Here is a 17,368-nt window from a genome sequence, read left to right as displayed (position 1 = left end):
TCAAGAAAATTTGTTTTTTAAAAAAACTTTGAAACTAATTTGGTTAGTGAAATAACTTCGTGGATCTTGAATGCAATACTTTATGGATTATTTAACGTTTTTATAGGTTTTAGTCCAGATTAGATAAACTAAAAGCCAAACAAGAAATAAAAACGCAAGTAAAGAAAGAGAACCCGGACACAGGAATTGATCACGCAGTTCGGAGTTATAACTCCTACATCTGCGGGGCTACTCAGCTTTTGCCCAATCCACTAGATGCACCAAGGTTTACACAAGTTGGAATACAATCCAAACGTACAAAGGTTCAACACCAACATACAACCTTCAACATCTACTTTTGAATTGACAAAACTGCAAGCCAAGAATTCTTCAATTCTTCATCTTGACTCAACATCAACGACAGCTTCAAAGACAGTAGTAGAACGTCTTTAAATCTTCAAATGATCTTCTTAATATTCACGTGTGAAAGCTCTCAACTTGTATTATATGGAAAGGGTGAATATTAGAGCTTCAAGTGCCTTCCTTTATATAGTGTAGCATCCTTTAACAACCTTCACAAATTTAGATCTGAAAAAACTCCTTGAATAAAAGAGAGCCACAATCCTTAAAAATCTGTTAGCCACACAATTTGAATTGGTGGACTAAATCCTTGCAGTCTGAGACAGCATCCGCTGGCACAGCTTCCTCTTTAGCACTGATGGACATACTGACTTACGGTCCAAAAAACTAATAAAACCTAGATATAGGCTAAGTGTATTTTTGACAAATAATGTAGCCAATAACATAAGGACCGTGTATCATTTGTACACTCACAATTAGCGTGAGTGGTGGTGCACTCTTATCGCTTAAGAGAGGTCGGAAGTTTAAATCCCTTTCATACGGAAAAATCAAGCTTAAAATGTCTCCTACAGTTAAGGCTTGCTTAGGACACTTCGTGGTCTGACAGGAAAAAAAAAAAAAAACATTGAAAAGTTGATTTTTTTTTTAGCTTATTAGCTAGATGATTTTGAAAATATAAATTGAAAAGGGAATTTTAAAAAAAAATTCAAACTAGAACTATCGATTTAAGGAATCAGAAATTCAGAATTAAATCGAAACCAAACTACTATACGCTCATCCTACTTGTATCAAGGCTAAATGATTAAAATACTACAATTAGACTATATTATTACCTATTGAGTAGATTACTGCGAATGTGGTGTTAACTAGACTAACATGTGACAACCATGCATTCGCCATTGACTTGACGGTCGATGACTATTTTCTTTGACAACAAGCTAGTGTGGTCCCGATTTGACGAAGGTGACCATTAGCCGCCTTCATCGCTCATATGGAGAAGATGACATGTAATTACCTTTATCCCTATGAGAATAAAAGGCGGTCGCCTTGGCCATCTTCAATCCCTGAGATGAAGGATGCATTTTCCCTCTTAGTGACAAAGGCGACTAGGCCGCCTTTGTCTCAAAGGAATAAAAACAACCAGGTTGCCCTTGTCTAGGAGGATTAAAGGCAACTATGGCAGTCACCTTCATTATAATTTGACCTCGTTGTGAAGCCCAAATATGAAAAGTCATGACTCTCTAGTCTGTTGATGGAATGAATAATCATATTGGTTGTCCTTCAACGAAAACAACCATTGACTGACAAGTCAATAGTCGGTAGCTATTTTGAAATAAGAAATAAATGTTTTTTAAATAAATAATATGGAGTAATAAGTTTTTTTTTCTTTTAAAATTGAAATAAAATAAAAGAAATGAAATAATTGTATACATAGGATTCACATATATATGCATCATGATATGTCACACATTAGCTTACTAAGTAGGTAACCTGATGAATATGTAATTTTAAAGCCTAATTGTACTATTTCACGCAATTTAGAAAACTTTATTCAAACTTATTTGTTACACTTAAATATAGACAATTTGATTTATTTTTTAATCTTTATGCAATCCGATTACTGCGTAGAGACACATATCTCCCAACAATGGTCTAACAGTAATAGCTGTCCCATGAATTAACATTATTTGATGGTTAAGATCAGAGTTCTGTACTGATTGATATTTTATTGAATGATTATTGTTAGATCATATATTAATATATATTTTTATTGAATCGGTAATGTGAATATGATATAGATATCCAATCATATATATGTAATAAATTCATAGAAAACATCAATATATAATAAGATTCTATTTAAGAAAACCTATGTGATCAGATAGAAAAAAGAAATGAATTGAAGAAGAAAAAAAAAAGTTAGCATGGACAACTCAATTGGTCACAATGCTAAAATTTGAAAAAAATCAAAAATTGAGTCTCACCAATGACTTTCTTCTCACAGTGAGGGACTCCTTGTGCTCAATAAGTAAAAGTTTAGTATGTGTGTTCAGCTGATTTACCCTGATTTATATTTTCTAAATGTTAAGTCTGAACAGGAGTAGAGAATCAACTTTTTGGAAGAAAGAAACTAGGATAGCTCTCCCTATTTAATACCCAAGTCTCAAGAAACATGCAACCCAAGACACATAGAGACACAAACCATTTACACCCACCCACCCACCTCACAAAGACCTACCCTACCTAGAAACAACATGGTGGAAATGGACACAAGTCATCGTCTGAAGCTCATCAACAGATCTATTCTCTTCATCTTCATCGTCTTCTTCTTGTTTTCTTTCAATGTAAGTACAGATCAGATAATGTTGTCTGATCTCCAGTTTCGTTTTGGCCTATAGTGCAATATAATGCTTTTCTTTCTAATTTGTCCCTTTTCGTATCTCGCAGGTTTCTTTCGCTACTTCGAATAATAATAATAATAATAATCCATTTTCTCCAACATCTTCACTCATTCGCTATTGGAACAAACACATTTCCAATGAGCTTCCAAAGCCCACTTTCCTCCTCTCCAAGGCCTCGCCGCTATCCGCCGTCGACGCCGCCTTTTACGCTCGCCTCGCCGCCGGAAAAGCCCTCGCCGACCACCTCTCGTCCTTCTGCTCCGCCGCCAATTTGTTCTGCGGGTTTGATTTGTCTGAGGAAATTGATAAGAGGGCCCACAGCGACGCCGATTTTAGCTCTTACACTAACAAAGGCTTCGCCAACTACGGCTCCGGCCGCCTCGGCGGCGCCGACGTCTTCAAGGGCTACTCCGACGGGATCAACTTCGCGTCCGGCGCGTTCGTCCGCTACAGCCGGAGCTCCACCGGCCACCGCGAGGATTTCGCGAACTATTCCCCCGACGCCAATGTCGCCGCCGGCAACTTCACCTCCTACGCCGCCGGCGCCACCGGCGGCGCCGGCGACTTCAAGACCTACATGCCGCGCGTCAACGTCCCGGATCTGCGGTTCTCCTCCTACGACTCCTCCGGCAACAACCACAAACTAACCTTCAAAAGCTACGTTGACGACACGAACTCCGGCAACCAAGCCTTCGTCAGCTACGCCAAGAACGGCAACGGCGTCCCCGCGGATTTCAACAGCTACGGCGACACCTCGAACGTCATCGGCTCGGCGTTCACCGGCTACGGCGAGCTGGGAAACGCCGCCAACGACTCCTTCACGGCTTACAGCTCAAACGCCAACAACCCAACTAACAACTTCAAGAATTACGGCAACGGCGGAAACAGTGGGGTCCACAGCTTTGAGAGTTACCGAGACACAGCAAATGCCGGGAGAGACACATTCCAGTCTTACGATAGAGATTCCAACACCGGAAAAACGAGTTTCTTGAATTATGGGAAATCTTTCAATGAAGGATTGGACACATTCAAAGAATACGCTAAAGGAGGGAGAAACCCAAATGTGGGGTTTAAGGTTTATGGGTTTAACAATAGCTTCAAAGAATACGCACAAAAGGGCATCACATTCGCAGGTTACACCAAGAAAACCTCGAAAATTGTCAGTGGCAAAATAAGTGAACCCAAATTCTTCAGGGAGAACATGTTGAAAGAAGGGAGTACGATGAAGATGCCCGACATTAAGGATAAGATGCCGGCGAGGTCGTTTCTGCCCCGTCCGATTTCCTCCAAATTACCGTTTTCGTCCAAGGAAATGTCGGAGCTGAAGCGTGTCTTCCACGCGCGGGACAACTCCACGATGGAGCGCGTGATTATAAACGCGCTGGGGGAATGCGAGCGCGTGCCCAGCCGCGGCGAGACGAAGCGGTGCGTGGGGTCCGTGGAGGACATGATCGACTTCGCCGCCGCCACGTTAGGCCGCGACATCACCGTCAGGACGACGGAGAACCGGGCGGGGTCACGGCGGGAAGTGGTGATCGGAAAAGTCAACGGAGTCAACGGCGGGAGAGTGACGAAATCGGTTTCGTGCCACCAGAGCTTGTACCCTTACTTGCTGTATTATTGCCACTCTGTCCCGAAAGTGAGAGTGTACGAGGCCGACATTCTTGACGTGGAGACTAAGACTAAAATCAATCGTGGCGTGGCCATCTGTCATCTCGACACGTCAGCATGGAGTCCAGGTCATCTGGCCTTCGTCACGCTTGGATATGGCCCTGGCCAAATCGAGGTTTGCCATTGGATTTTCGAGAACGATATGACGTGGACCACTGCTGATCGTTGATTGGAAATTTTATTTGCTTGGAGTTTAATTTTTTTTTAATTTTATTTTTTGGTTTTCTCACGATGCATGTAAACCTCTGCTATTTCACCTTTTTGTTTCTGAGATTTGTGTTAATGAAGAGGTTATTTCTGTGTTTCTAATTAAGTTGACCTTTTACATCAACTTGCGGTGGCAGCGTACGCTGCATAATGATTACAATGGTACATTGCCAGCCCTGCCATATGCTAGCTTCTAAAATTACTATATTCTTCCTAATTTTGTTAAACAAAAAATATCTCCTCTCATTTAATGAGGTTTGATTGCAGTTATTTTTAATTTAATTTTTTATAATATTAAGTTTAGTATTAGTATTAAAAATTTATATATTTAAAAATTATATTAAAAGTATTAATAAACATAAAAAAATAAAATTTAAAAATAATTAAAAATTACTAAATAAAATAAGCAATGGAGAAAAAAAGTTGGTTAACTAATGAATAATAAACAAGACATGCAAAATGGGATAGGGGAATATATTTTTTCAAATGTCACCTTGCATTCCTTCCCTAAAATCATTACTTTCCTAAACTATCACTTTTCTAAATTGTCTTGTTTATTTTTTCGTCATTCTGTTCTCAATTGTATTACGCAGTATCTCTCTCTGGTTCCTTGAGTTCATTCTGCAGTTCTTTGAGATGGCGAGCGAGGAAAACCAAGATGTTCCTTCTACTTTCAATGTTGCTTATTTATCTCCGTATAATTTTGCTGATTCGTGGACGAATCCTTTTCAAAAAGGGAAGGATGATACAGATCATCCTACGGATCCATTACAAGTGCGAATTGGGCCCAACAAGATCCAAGTCCAATAAGCTAAGACAACTTTTTATTAGACATGTGTAAAGACGGTGAAATTTAAAGGGAAGTCTAAGCCCAAACGAAGGTCAAGACCTTAAAGATTACTTTAATTCTATTTTTGTTGATTTTGGGTAACTATCTCTTAGGCCATTCCCATTAGTGGGTTTTGGCACAAGTTTTAAGAACTCAAAATTTCAATGCAAGTTTTTTAACCAATGGGATGAAGCAAATTTAATCAAATCTTTCTCCTGCAAAGAATGAATTTTGTCAGCATCTTTGGGGGCCCACTGAAATGGAAAACATATGTTGCACCCAGGCGGGCGCGTAATTTTTTTTTTATTATTTTTTCAATATTTTTTTGTCAGATTTTGTTTTGTATTTTTTTTTCCTTTTTCTTTTTTTTTTTCTTCCACCTCATTTTTTCTTTCCTAATCACACTTACAAAATCTCTTCAAAATCTACACCAAATTTCCAACCATTGGAGAAGGCCTTAGGAAGGAAGAGATCTTCAATCTCGTTTCTTAAACTAATTATCTTTATTGCTTATTGATGTGGAAAATACGGTGTTTCTCACAAATACGTACAAGTACGAAGGTCAGGTCGTGTGCGTATCCTTCTCTAGTCTGCTTGTTGGTTTAAGATAGTGAACTCGGTGTACAGGCTATAAGTTAGACGATCCCGAACTTTTCTTAGGTAGTTGGAAATGTCCAAAAATCCCTCCCTCTCGCATTTAATGTGGTATTTATATGAGATTAAGGGGGAACACATGCCGGGAGACCGGCATGTATGACACATGGGGCTCATGCGGTATTCAAGCCTCAACTTCACATGCACCCAAAGTGTATGTGTTAATCCTTGATTAACTTCTTACGTTCTTCAACCATTTAGAATTATTATTTGAAGTTCGATTTCGTAATCTTCCTAGGGGGCACAGCTAGATACGCTACATTGAAGATTGCTCGTGAATTCTTGAAGTTGTCACGGATTGCAGCAGAAACCTGATCAGATTCAAAACTAAAGGGAGATTTTGTGCAACTATAGGTAATTTAATTTACTCCGTATCATTGAATTGAGAACGTTCCTGAATAATCTTATTTGTTCCATGATCTACTTGGGTCATATTAGGAGGGACGCTAGGAATTGCAATTAATGATTTTTTTCTTTCCGCTATGAATGTAACCCAAAAAAAAAAAAAAAAAAGGGGGACAAGTTTTAACGTATAAATAGTGAACTAATTAATACCATTTGTGATGGATATGATGTTTTCTCTTGACTTTTTTGTCCAATGTTCCAACACTATTTAAGTGTATGAAATTTTCATTTAACTTCTATAGTATACTACAGTGAATGAAAATTTTGAAATTATTATTATTATTATTATTATTATTATTATTATTATTATTATTATTATTATCCATTCACTTTTGGGAGAAGGAAATTAAGGAAATTTTAACACATTATTCGTAATGTTTAAAAAAATTACTTCAAATGTATATTTTTTAACACGTGTAAACCCAACAAGCTAAGTTACAATTCTCCGTCATACACGTTTGTTCTACAATAGATGCTTATACCAGGCACATTTGGGCATTTTTGTATTAAGGATTATAATTATCCCATAATGAATAATTTATTTTGGGGATTAAACCCCTATTCAAGATTAGGGAACTTTATTGTATATTCCAAAAAAAGGGAACTTTATTGTATACAAAGTCTGATAACATCTTATTCACTAGCTTATTAGGTATAAAGAATTAGTCATGCAAAATTCACTAAGTCAATAAGCATGTTATAATTAGTTATTGAGTGTTTGGCATAAAGAAACCATGGGAAGCATGATGCATAAAGTGAGGAATTTTAGGGTTCAAAATAATTAGTGTTGGCCTGGTACGAAAAGGACTGGTAGGAATCTGGTCTTTTTGCATGCATTTCATCATATAGCAATTCAGAACACATCAAATAGAATCGAAGACGAAATGCATGCGCATCTTAAAATAATAAGACATTTTGATAGCAACATTGTCTTTGTTTACAGATTCTGTAAAAGGGGGGAAATGAGTGTGGAGCAAATGGCAAGCATATGATGAACTTTACAGCTTTGACGAGGGTAAAAAACGAATTGAAATGCGCCAAATATAATTAGTGATCAAATATGTTCCCACACTGCGGAAAAGACCATATGTCCAGCCCCTGATGGCCACTTGCGCAAAGTGGTGAAAGTAATTCATAGCACTCTATTGATGTCTGCAGATATCGGGTTAAAGTGGTGATAATGGTACAGACTATTCCACTCATACTAACAATTAATTGGTGTCTTGATAGTTGCTTGCTCAAAGTAGTGATGGTAGTTCATATTACCTCGTTAGTACATGCAGTTATCCGGTGCACCGTTGACCACTTCTCAAAGTGGTACGTGATGGTGGTTCAATTATCTTGTAACTATTGGTAGTTTGCAATAGGCTAGTGGCTAGTATAGACAATATATAATTCTTGCACCTACTAGCCACCTGCTCAAAGTGGTGATGGCGATACAGATCGTCCCAGGCCACTTGCTCATAATGGTATTGATGGTACATACTATTGCCTTGTTTGACTTGGTATTATTTTGTTTTCATATCTTTGGTTTTGGCATGTGTGCTCCTTGCTTTATTTTAGGCCAGTGTGCTATTGTGTTTGCTTTAGGCATGTGTGCTACTGCGTTTGCTTTAGCTGTGTGCGCTATTATTATTATTATTATTATTATTATTATTATTATTATTATTATTATTAATTTATTAGTTTAGGCTTGTACGCCACTCCATTCTCCTTTGGTTCTAGTATGTGAGCATGTTTGCCTCCTTACAACTTGTTTGGCATTTGGGTTGCTTCTGTCATTTTGGCATACTCCGAGAGCCGCTGTTATGCTCCCAAAATTTTGGCAAAAGTGGGGTGTTCTTGATTTATTTCTCCTTTGGAAGCTATATAATTGTTGATGTGGATTGAAGATTGATTTTATTTTCCAACTCTTAAGTTAATTAGATAAGTCAACTCCAATTTCAATTTGTTGCGATTTCAATTCCTTGTGTTTTTATGGAATCATATTTTACTCTTGAATCTATGTTTGTTTTGCTTGTGAACATACATGTGTGAGCCCCTAGGAAGGGGCATGATATGAATGAAGATTAGGATTAAGAAAATGTGATTTTGAATTGGTCGAATAGGATTAATGAGACTTGACTTTGATGATGCTAATTAACATGATTAAGTCCCGATTAGGAAGTAATTACCTAATTTAGGTTCAAAGGGTTCATTAACCTCACTTCACCTTTGATATAAGGGGAATATGAGATGTCACAAATAAGATATTTGATAATATGCCTCTTAGACATTAATGAGTCATCATGAGAATGTCCTTGTGTATTCTAAGAGTGTGGAATGACCTTGAGAAATGCTTCCTCCCATATAATGATATCGATTGTCACGTCAATTGACTAGTGTTACTCTTGTTCCTGATTTGGTCACGTTACCTTAGCCGGCTTAGTCTAAGTTCCTATTCTCTTCCGCCTTCTTTATCCTTTGTGTTCATTCCAATTGTTATTTGATTGTTCTTCTCAAAATGATCTCTATTAGTGTTAGATTTCATTCCATAAGAAGATTTATTACTTTGTCTTTGAGAAGATCAGATATAAGCTTGCATCTATTACGTACCATCCTCATGAGAACAACAATTCGCCCTAAATACTCTTCACCACTTGTGCATTTAGGAGCAATTTTGTAGGTTTAAGGCAAGAATGATCGGTTTTCATACATTTTGGAAGAATCTAGGAGCAAAATTAAAAGGATCACAATTACACTAGAAATTAAAGAAGAGAGAGAAACTAGGTAAACTCCGCTTCTGTGTAATAGCCGCAAACTATACATGAAAGGTAAACCACACAATGAAAACCCTACACGATGAGCTTGATAGAGAGGGTGTTGGCAAGACTCAAACTAATGATTTATTGGTACATGAATCATGTTTCACCCATCTTGTTGATAGAGTCTAAAATATTGCAACAAATTAAGTATGAAAGTGTGGATATTATTTTTTTATTTGAAACAATTATGAATTGAAGGACAGAAACATTTATACTGCATGCTATAACTTAGGTGTTGGTGTTTATATTGAGTAGTATGCGCAGTTAAGTTTTTCAACAAGCTTATGACAATTAGTACACTATTATTGATGAATGAGTAAAGTTGTATGTAATAGAGTAGTTGGGATATAGTACGTTTTGCTACATTAAATATGTTCCGCACATTATTATTATTGCAGGTAGCTAGTGTAAGTATCAATTTTATGTTGACAAATATATATTTTGGCAAAACATGAAAATTCAGAAAATAAATTAATTTAATTTCTTTTTTCAAAGTGGAATTCATATTTTTGAAGAAATCTTGGAGGTTAAAGTGTTAAACAAAAGAAGAATGAATTAAGACATTAAGTATAAGGGTCCGTTTGAAAAGCAGGAAAATGACTTTTGGAAAATATTTTCTGGAAAATGAGTCATTATTGTATGACTGTTTGGAAAATGTTTGGAAAATGTTTTCTGGAAAATGAGTCATTATTGGGTATACATGTTTGGTGTAATTGTTATACCATGGTTCATGTTACATAATGGATCATAATTTAAAAATTATGGGTCTACCGTTAGCATATTAAATCTAGTCAAACAAGAAAGAGGCCATACCTAAGCCGCAACGATAAAATTAATAGCAAGCAACACAAGGCCACCCATATTACCATATAGATAAATCAAGAACGCTATCTAGCTCCAATTTAATTTGCTGAAAAATCGACAACTCTTAGAGTGCTAAAATGACATAAGCGACCCAAAGGCCACCAAGCAAGTTGTGAGGCACACATACCCGCAAACTAAAACTAAGGGAGAATGGAGCGGTGCACATGCCTAAAGTATAAACAATGACACACAAACCTAAAGTAAATATAAAGGGGCACCGGACTAAAGTAAAAATCATGGCATACTAGCTTAAAACAAAGCAACATCCACACAGATCAAAATCAAAGAAATGAAGGCAAAATAATACAAAGTCAATAAGGGCACATGCCTAAAGTATGAGTTAGTGGCCACCACTGCACCAAGTAATCGTTGGCACGAAACGGGACCATCTATATCGCCATCGCCATTTTGAGTAACTGGCTTGTGGAGGTAGGAATTATGGTCTTTATCGGCCACCAACACGAGCATATTAGGTTATTGCAAACTGTCACCGGTTGTAGGGTAGTCTAAACCACCATCACCACTTTGAGTAAGTGGCCAATGAGATTCCAAATAACTGCTAGTACAATTTGGATAGTCTAGACCACCATCCACACTTTGAGTAAGTGGCATGCGGTATAATAAATATATTTGGATTACTTTTACCACTTTGAGAAAGCGGTCAGTACGAACTGGAATTATGGTCTTTACCTGTAGGGTAATGTTTACTTGGAGAATATATAACTTAAGCATGTATTGAGTTAATTCGATCCTAACAAATGATACGAATCCAAGAAGGCCAATAAGTTGTGATCACTACAATGGGTCAAACTTGAAATCCTATGCTTACCAAAGCAATAGCCTGACATAGCTTGGCCAGGGTTGGCCTCCGATACGAATCCTTGTTGATTCTATGAGGGATGGTATATTTAAGTTGAGGTAAAAAATCTATTATTAATTAATTATATTAAATTAGTTTTTGTAGAGCAATGCTTTGACTTGAGTGCATATTAAATCTAATATCATTTTTTTAGTACTACTGATCATATTATACATGCATTTGATTTCTCTAGAGAATTCATAGGTAGTCAAAGGATATCCAATATCTCTTTGAAAACTGAAAAGTCACACTCCGAACCTTTAACCTAATCCTTTCCGTTTTTATATTTGATCCTCAGGTATACTTGAAATTTGTGTTGCAATAATATGTGCTTAGGCGCTAAGCAGTGCCTGGTCGCGTCGAGAAAGGTCGGGCCGGTCGCCTAGGCGCCACCCCGTCTCAACACCCCGCCCCTTTTCTTTTTTATTTTTATTTTTTATTTTTAGAATCGCCGAAAAGCATAAAGACCTGGAAGGGTCACCACGGTCTCTGTTTGAGGTAACCACAACCACCACCGCTACCGGCCGAACTGCTGCTGCGAGGCCGCCGCTGCCCGCGAGGTTGGAGGTTGCCGGAGATGGATGAGAGAGACGCCGGATGAGTCACTGCCGTCTCTATTTGAGGTAACCACCGCCACCGGCCGAACTGTTGTGAAGCTGCCGCTGCCCGCGAGGTTTGGAGGTTGCCGGCGATGGATGAAATCTGTGAGCTGTGACTTGTGAGCTCGCCGGTCTGGTAGCCAGATATGTGAGCTGTGAGCTCATATCTGTCATCTGTGAGGTGTGTGAGTTTTGTGAGTTGTGAGATTTGTAAGGTGTGACGTGTGAGATCTGTGAGATTGTGAGGTGAGCTTTGATTTCAGATCAAATATGATCTTTAAAGAATAAACGCCATCGCCATGACGCCATCCCCTTATTACATTAAAAGAAATTTAAAAAAAAAAATCAAATCTGATCTTTTTCAACCTTGCTTGAAATGATAAGTTTTACTATATTTATAAGAAAATTTCAATTTAATACATATTTTGTTTAAAATGTTTTTAAAAATGAGTGAAAAAAAAAAAAAGAAACTATACATGAGCTGTCTTTGAATCCACAGCATGATTTAATCAACTTTACGCATTGGCATGTTCGTTTAATTTAAGAATTTTGTTATGATCATTTTATCACCCCAATAATTAATTCAAGTTGACTATATTTAGTTTCTTTCGCATGCATGCAACGTAAACTTGAAACACGTAGCTGTCTTGTGTGATTGTGTCCAGTCTTTTCTCCGATCCTGTATCCTTCATCATTGCAACGTAACTACTAACTATGCCACTAACCAGGTTGTCATTTTAAACAATATACAAATTAAACTAACAAATAAAAAATAAACATTTTTTTATAATACACGGAATTGTTGTGTCGTATTTCTACTAAATTATATAAAAGCCAATATGCCAAAGATCTTGTGGTCTAGTGGCACCCGATTTATACTCACACATGGAAGGGAGTAGACTGTTGACTCTTTGTGTTTCAGTAGCTTGAGAAAGTAGTTATGAACACTATACTACATTGTAACAGAGTCAATAGTACTCGAAAAAAAATATAACAGCCAATATATTATTAAGAGTTTAATGAAAATATAAAATACATTGGTGTAATTATGTACACGGATAACTTGTATATTTTGACTTATTCATTATGCAATGATAATAATATTTTCAAAATTATCATATTTCATTTTTATTAATGAGAGTTTACATGATGAATAGTTAGCATATAGTGACAATTGAATATTTACTTATATACACAAGGAAAACCTATGAATTTTATGCTATAACTTCATTGTATAACTCTTTAATTATATTACTCCTTGACATAATCCGTATGTTCATTATAATCATGTCACTTTTAACCAAACAAAAAGTTAAATTTTACCGACTTACCAATGACCATCAAAATCGCACTAAATACACTTAATTTATTTTAATATAAAAATTTTTAAAACATGATTTTTATTTTTGATCATAACTATCTAAAACCCTAGTCTTATTTAGTACTCCGTACTATTTTTATCACAACTTGAAAATATGATTCTTTTTATATTGAAAATAATCAATTGTATATTATATTAATTAATTTTCATATTTAAATATTATATTAATTATTTACTTATTTTAATATGTATAGTGTACTCGACATTAGTTTAATTATGCAATGCACGTATTATAACTAGTAGATATATACACAAAACAAACATAGCATGGTTAACCACGTTTAATTTTTGTTGAGCACGCTTATGATTTTTTTTTTTTCAATAAGATAGGTTTTTAGTTTCGCCGAACTATATCCTAGATTTTACAAGAATTTGTTCTCAAGCCCGTAAAGAGGTAAATTGAGCCAACTTAAATTCGAGACTCAATACCAAAAATTGTACACTTTTGAACACAAGAAACTCAAAACCGAAGCAAATCTGAAGTAATAAGACTTCTTAACCACTAAATTAATGCCCTTGGCATGAATCAAATCCTAAATGATGGGACTTCTCAACCAATAAACCAATAGCAAGAACCAAATCTTTAAGTGATGAGATTTTTTAATCACTAAATCAATACCTTGACAAGAATCAAATCTTAAGTGAGGAGACAACTAAACCAATGCCCTAGAGCCACGCTTACGATTTATGAAATATTTGTTTTCGTTTCTAAGCTTTGAGAACGTGAATTTAGATACTTTGGCCCTGTTTGGTAAATGACTGTTAGCTGATTGGGTTAGAAGATATGATTAGTTGATAACATAGCTGATTGTGGAAATGTGTTTGGTAAATTAGCTGTTAGCTGATAGCTGTTTGGTATAATTTATTTTCTCAAAAAAGCTAATTGAAAAGGCTGCTTTAAGTATCCTTTTGAATTTTAGTATTTTGGAGTTACAAAATGCTTATTAACCAAACACTTATATTGATTTTTTAACCAAAGGCAAATAATTAATAGTGGTCAAATAAGCCAAAATTAGCTGATAGGTTGATTATTTACCAAACAGGACCTTTGTGTTTCATGTGATTTTTATTGCAAACGCATTTGCATTGTTAAATGCATTTGATGTAATTTTTTTTTACTACTATTGACTTTATTACCATGTAAGAGTTACAATGTAAGAGTTAATGTCTCACTGGAATTCAAACTTTGGCATTTCTCATTTGGGAGAGCCCTGCTTGAATAACATGAATATTGAACACTCATAAAATTTTGAAATTTTCATGACCATATATTAGGATTGGCCATGGGCATGTTTTCCCTGTGCCACTGCACAGGGCCCCCAAAATTTGGGGGCCTAACTATTATATATATATATATATATATATATATATATATATATTAGATATAGTAGTATTTTTTTATGTAAAAATTTTACATGGAAATTGGGGCCAATCACTTGAAAGTATCGAATATAAACAAGAATGAAAGTGGTTAATTTGAGTATGGTTAGAAATAGGTAGGGCAATTTGAATGTGATTAGAATTAGGTAGAGCAATTTGGGTATGATTATGGAAGGGTGGCATAGAGATAAATTGGAATAAATTCATAACCTTAGCATATGTGAGGGCAAGTTATTTGACAAGTTCTTCGAAGATTGGAATTCAATCAACAATTTTTCGGTAATTTTGATTTTCAAACAAGTTTGCAATTTTTATTTTCACATCTCTTCAACCCTTTAACTTTCAAAACATAAAATTGCAAAATATCAATTAATTACGATAATACATAATTTGATAAGTTTTATTTATTTGTAACTATTTATTGAACACCATCAGTAAGATTTTCATGTCTATAATTTTATATAACTTTTTTTTTTGTATCAATAGGATTTTATAATTATATTTTCTAGAAAATATCTATCTGGGTTGGGTTCGAGAAGCGTAAATAGAAAAAAATAATCGACTATTTCAATTACTATTGCATTTACAAAAAAAAAAAAAAAAAAATTTTCAATGTTGAAATTGTTGAAATTTTACTTGCAATCAATTATCTTACATTGCAAGAGAGAATCAATGGATTAGCTTTAATTGCAATTGAAAATGAGATTTTGGAAAAGGTTGATATAAAAAATTTGGTTTATGATTTTGCATCTAAGCATGACCCCAGATGATAGTTTTTAAGTGAAATATTAGATTTATTATTTTTGAATATTTTATATTTTTGACATAATTTTTAAACAATTATATATATATATATATATATATATATATATATATATATATATATATATATATATAAAAGAGGGGCCAAATTAGAATATTACACAGTACCCCTATTTTAATTGGAATGACGTCCCATAAGTACAAATGAATACAAAGAAATAAAAAAAAAATGGTATATATGTACTTTTTTCATGAAATGAGATTTATACATACCATGTGCTTTTCATAATTTTAATCTTACTGTTAGTGATATGCATGGTTGCAGTAGGCGGTCTAGGCGCTCCTAGGCAGAGACCTATAAAAACAAAAAAATAGTGCATGTGTGGTTGTATGTCATATATTATATTATATATTATATATATGTATCTTTTACTTCTCTTATTTATATAAATAAATATATATATATATATATATATATATATATATATATATATATATATATATATATATATATAAATTAACAAGACCGACATCACCTGAGTTAACTCGCTAACTCTGCCGAGTTGGCGAGTTAACTCGGCGAAATTCGGCCGAGTTAGGCGCTAGGCGGCCGCTAAGGGAGCAATTTGCCTCGGCTTAGAGCCGCCTAGCGCCTAAGCGGTGCCTAGACGACCGATTTTTGCAATAGTATGACACATTCTTGTGTTAGTAGTTTCATTTAATTGTTGAAAATTTTCTAATATTATTTCATGTTATTTGATATTATCATTTTTTAGTATTATTAAATTTAAATATGGGTTTTCATGCAGGTGTTTTAAAAAAAAAAAAAAAATTTCTCCCCGAACCTATAAAATGTTTGGACGGACTTTGTACTTGACCACAAGGTTTTTGGTGCATTTGATGTATTTATATGCACAATTATGCACAATAACTAAATGCATATGGAAAATGCTTTTGACGTATGGAAATATGCATTCGAAGTAATTTTTTTCCAACAAAAATGTATAAAAATAAAAATTACGTTAAATGCATTTGCGGCGAATTCATATTTTCCGAAAATGATATCCCAAAAATACCAAATGCTTATGACATATGCCTTTGAGGCTTTGACATCATGTTTCGCTGATCTTTATCCTAATGTTTAATAACTTAAAAAAAAAAAAAAAAAAAAGTGTCATATCATTACCTCTATATATAACACCCACACCAGAAATTGAAGCAGCATATTACATGCAAGCATACATCAAGCTTCATACTGAAGAAAAATGGCACTAAAAAGAGATTTTGTTGTTTGGCATAAGGAAGCAGAGCTCCTGCGACCAGCCAAGCCTACTCCCCAAGAAATAAAGGAATTATCAGACATAGATGACCAAAAAGGCCTGAGGCTCCATTTCTGCATGGTCATGTTCTATAGGCAAATCCCCTCATGAAAGCCAAAGACTCTGTGAAAGTCATTAGAGATGCATTTGCTGAAGCCCTTGTATGGTACTACCCTCTTGCAGGTCGGCTCATTCATCATGGCCCTAAGGATAAGTTCATGGTGGATTGCAGTGCTCAAGGGATTTCGTTCATTGAAGCAGATTGCAATTTCAGCATGGAAGATCTTGGTGATGCTGTTAACCGCCATGTTTTTACTCCAAAGAGCTCTTGCATAAAGTGCCTGGCCCTTATGAGATGTTTGGTTGCCCATTGATGGTAGTTCAGGTATTTTATTTTAGCTTATGCTTGAGCAGCTGAGCTGATCCATTAGCATTAGTGTTTTTTGTACTCGTACAACCTACCCCAGTTACACCGGCTTTAACAAGCCAAGTTAGTCATCAGGTTGAATCCGGGCTCAACCAAATTGATCAGATTATTGGTTTGGAAACCACAATGTTCCAAGTTCTATTCTTAGAGAGCAGCCTATTGGCTTGTTTGGTTTGAGTCCGTTATCTATAGGCAATATGACAAATTTTAGCGGAAAGGCTATTTTTTTTAATAATACTTTCTGCTACACCCTAAACGGAGAGGCTGTCGCGGAAATTCAATATTTAAATAATAATAATAATACCTTGGCTTTCCGCAAAATCCTTGGGTGTTGTGAAAAGCCTACACTTTTCCCATCACTCTCATGATGACTCATGCTACACCTGTACAGGTGTAGCAAAAACACTTTACATGTGTAGCTAATGTGCTTTTTTACTAGTAAATGTAGATCGCAACTAAATGTATA

The 17,368-nt window shown here is 35.4% G+C and overlaps 1 protein-coding gene across 1 annotated transcript; it reads left to right on the top strand.

Annotated features, from left to right (window-relative positions):
* Positions 1–2,537: 2,537 nt before the first annotated feature.
* On the top strand, positions 2,538–4,721 carry LOC116009798 (polygalacturonase 1 beta-like protein 3). The gene is made up of 2 exons (XM_031248929.1): positions 2,538–2,684; positions 2,788–4,721. Exons 1-2 carry the CDS (start codon positions 2,595–2,597, stop codon positions 4,579–4,581), a joined length of 1,884 nt encoding a protein of 627 aa, XP_031104789.1. The 5' UTR covers positions 2,538–2,594; the 3' UTR covers positions 4,582–4,721.
* The last annotated feature ends 12,647 nt before the right edge of the window (positions 4,722–17,368 follow it).

Source organism: Ipomoea triloba, chromosome 2, assembly GCF_003576645.1.
Source record: "Ipomoea triloba cultivar NCNSP0323 chromosome 2, ASM357664v1".
Classification (NCBI taxonomy): Eukaryota; Viridiplantae; Streptophyta; class Magnoliopsida; order Solanales; family Convolvulaceae; genus Ipomoea; species Ipomoea triloba.
This window is presented reverse-complemented; position numbering and strand designations above follow the sequence as displayed.